This window comes from Phaethon lepturus, unplaced genomic scaffold (assembly GCF_000687285.1).
Source record: "Phaethon lepturus isolate BGI_N335 unplaced genomic scaffold, ASM68728v1 scaffold38514, whole genome shotgun sequence".
In the NCBI taxonomy this organism is placed as follows: domain Eukaryota; kingdom Metazoa; phylum Chordata; class Aves; order Phaethontiformes; family Phaethontidae; genus Phaethon; species Phaethon lepturus.
The window spans coordinates 22,756-24,568 of NW_010536203.1; the positions used below are offsets into that span (position 1 = coordinate 22,756).

At 51.6% G+C, this 1,813-nt stretch overlaps 1 protein-coding gene across 1 annotated transcript in view; it reads left to right on the forward strand.

Annotated features, from left to right (window-relative positions):
- The window catches only part of LOC104620027 (zinc finger SWIM domain-containing protein 5), a 21,620-nt gene extending 20,188 nt beyond the window's left edge, over positions 1 to 1,432 (forward strand). Inside the window, exon 13 of the mRNA XM_010286103.1 lies at positions 148 to 1,432. Within this exon, the coding sequence (XP_010284405.1) occupies positions 148 to 1,010 (863 nt within the window). The 3' untranslated portion in view covers positions 1,011 to 1,432. The remainder of the gene's footprint in view (positions 1 to 147) is intronic.
- The last annotated feature ends 381 nt before the right edge of the window (positions 1,433 to 1,813 follow it).

The window sequence follows — 1,813 nt, forward strand, 5'->3', positions numbered from 1 at the left end:
TGCCCTGTCCCTGTTGGGGCAGAGGCAGCAGCTCAGCACTGCCATGGAGTGGCTTTGCCCTGACTCCAGGCCCCCGGGGACTCGGAGGAGCCCCGTGATCCGAGCCAGGCTCCAGGGCTGTGCTGTGACCCCAGTATTTTCTTGCAGGGGTGAGGGCCCTGGTGAGCATCCTGCAGAGCTGGTACTCGCTGTTCACTCCCACGGAAGCCACCAGCATTGTGGCAGCCACGGTGATGTCCCACAACACCATCCCGCGCCTGAGCCTGGACTACCCACAGCGGGAAGAGCTGGCCAGCTGCGCCCGCACCCTGGCCTTGCAGTGTGCCATGAAGGACCCACAGAACTGCGCCCTGTCTGCCCTGACCCTCTGTGAGAAGGACCACATCGCCTTCGAGACAGCCTACCAGATTGTCATCGATGCTGCCTCCACCGGCATGACCTACACCCAGCTCTTCACCATTGCCCGCTACATGGAGCACCGGGGCTACCCACTCCGGGCATTCAAACTGGCCTCGTTGGCCATGACGCATCTCAACCTGGCCTACAACCAGGACACGCACCCGGCCATCAATGACGTGCTCTGGGCCTGCGCCTTGAGCCACTCTCTGGGCAAAAACGAGCTGGCGGCCATCATCCCACTGGTGGTGAAGAGCGTGCACTGTGCCACAGTGCTCTCGGACATCCTTCGCCGCTGCACCATGACTGCCCCAGGGCTGGCCGGCATCCCCGGCCGCAGGAACTCGGGGAAGCTGATGTCCACCGACAAAGCCCCCCTGCGACAGCTGCTGGACGCGACGATAAGCGCCTACATCAACACCACCCACTCCAGGCTCACCCACATCAGCCCGCGGCACTACGGGGAGTTCATCGAGTTCCTCAGCAAGGCCAGGGAGACCTTCCTCCTGGCACAGGACGGGCACATACAGTTTGCCCAGTTCATTGACAATCTCAAACAAATCTACAAAGGCAAGAAAAAACTGATGCTGCTGGTGCGGGAACGGTTTGGGTGAGCCCCGGCCCCCGCCATGCTCACTGGCAGGGTCTGGCCGCAGCACGGGGACTCGGGAGAGAAGAAGGAAAGAAAGCAGAGATCACCTTCCCCCCATTGGCAGAGGCTGCTCTGTTCTGGTCTTCTGTTTCTTTTTTTTTTTATTATTTTCTTTTTTGTTGTTGTTGTTTTCTTTTTTGTTGTTGTTTTGTTTTGGTTTTTTGTTTTTTTCTTTCTTGGATTTAACCATTTCACACACTGAGAGGATCCAGAGATTCCTTGGGCACAAACCAAAATGCAACCACGGGGAAAAAGGATGATTCGCTCAGCCCCCTGCCCTCCCTTGCCAATACCAAAAGCTAACCTGGAAATCTAATACCTCTTTCCTGAAGGAAGCGGTTGCTGGAGGGATCCGAAGGTTGCAAAGTGCAAAAATCCTTAAAATTATGTGGGGAATTAAAAAAAAAAAAAAAAAAAAAAAGAAAAAAAAGGAAGAGCGAGCAGAGAAATCCGCAACACTAGAACCTCATGTATCACCAAAAGCGATGGCTTTGCAGAACGCTTCTCCCGCCCACCCGAGACATGCAAACTCCTCTATTTGTGAAGATACTTCAATAAAAACAAGTTAAAGTAACTGTTCTCAGGGATTGCTTACTAAAAGTAACACAAAAAAAAAAAGCATTTATGATACTGTAAATACTATAGTATATGTGTCAATTATTAAATTGTAAAGTTATAATTATTTATAATTCTGTCTTTTATTTGGGGGATACTTGAAATTGTCATGGGCTGGGGTGATTATTTTTATTATTGCTATTATTATTG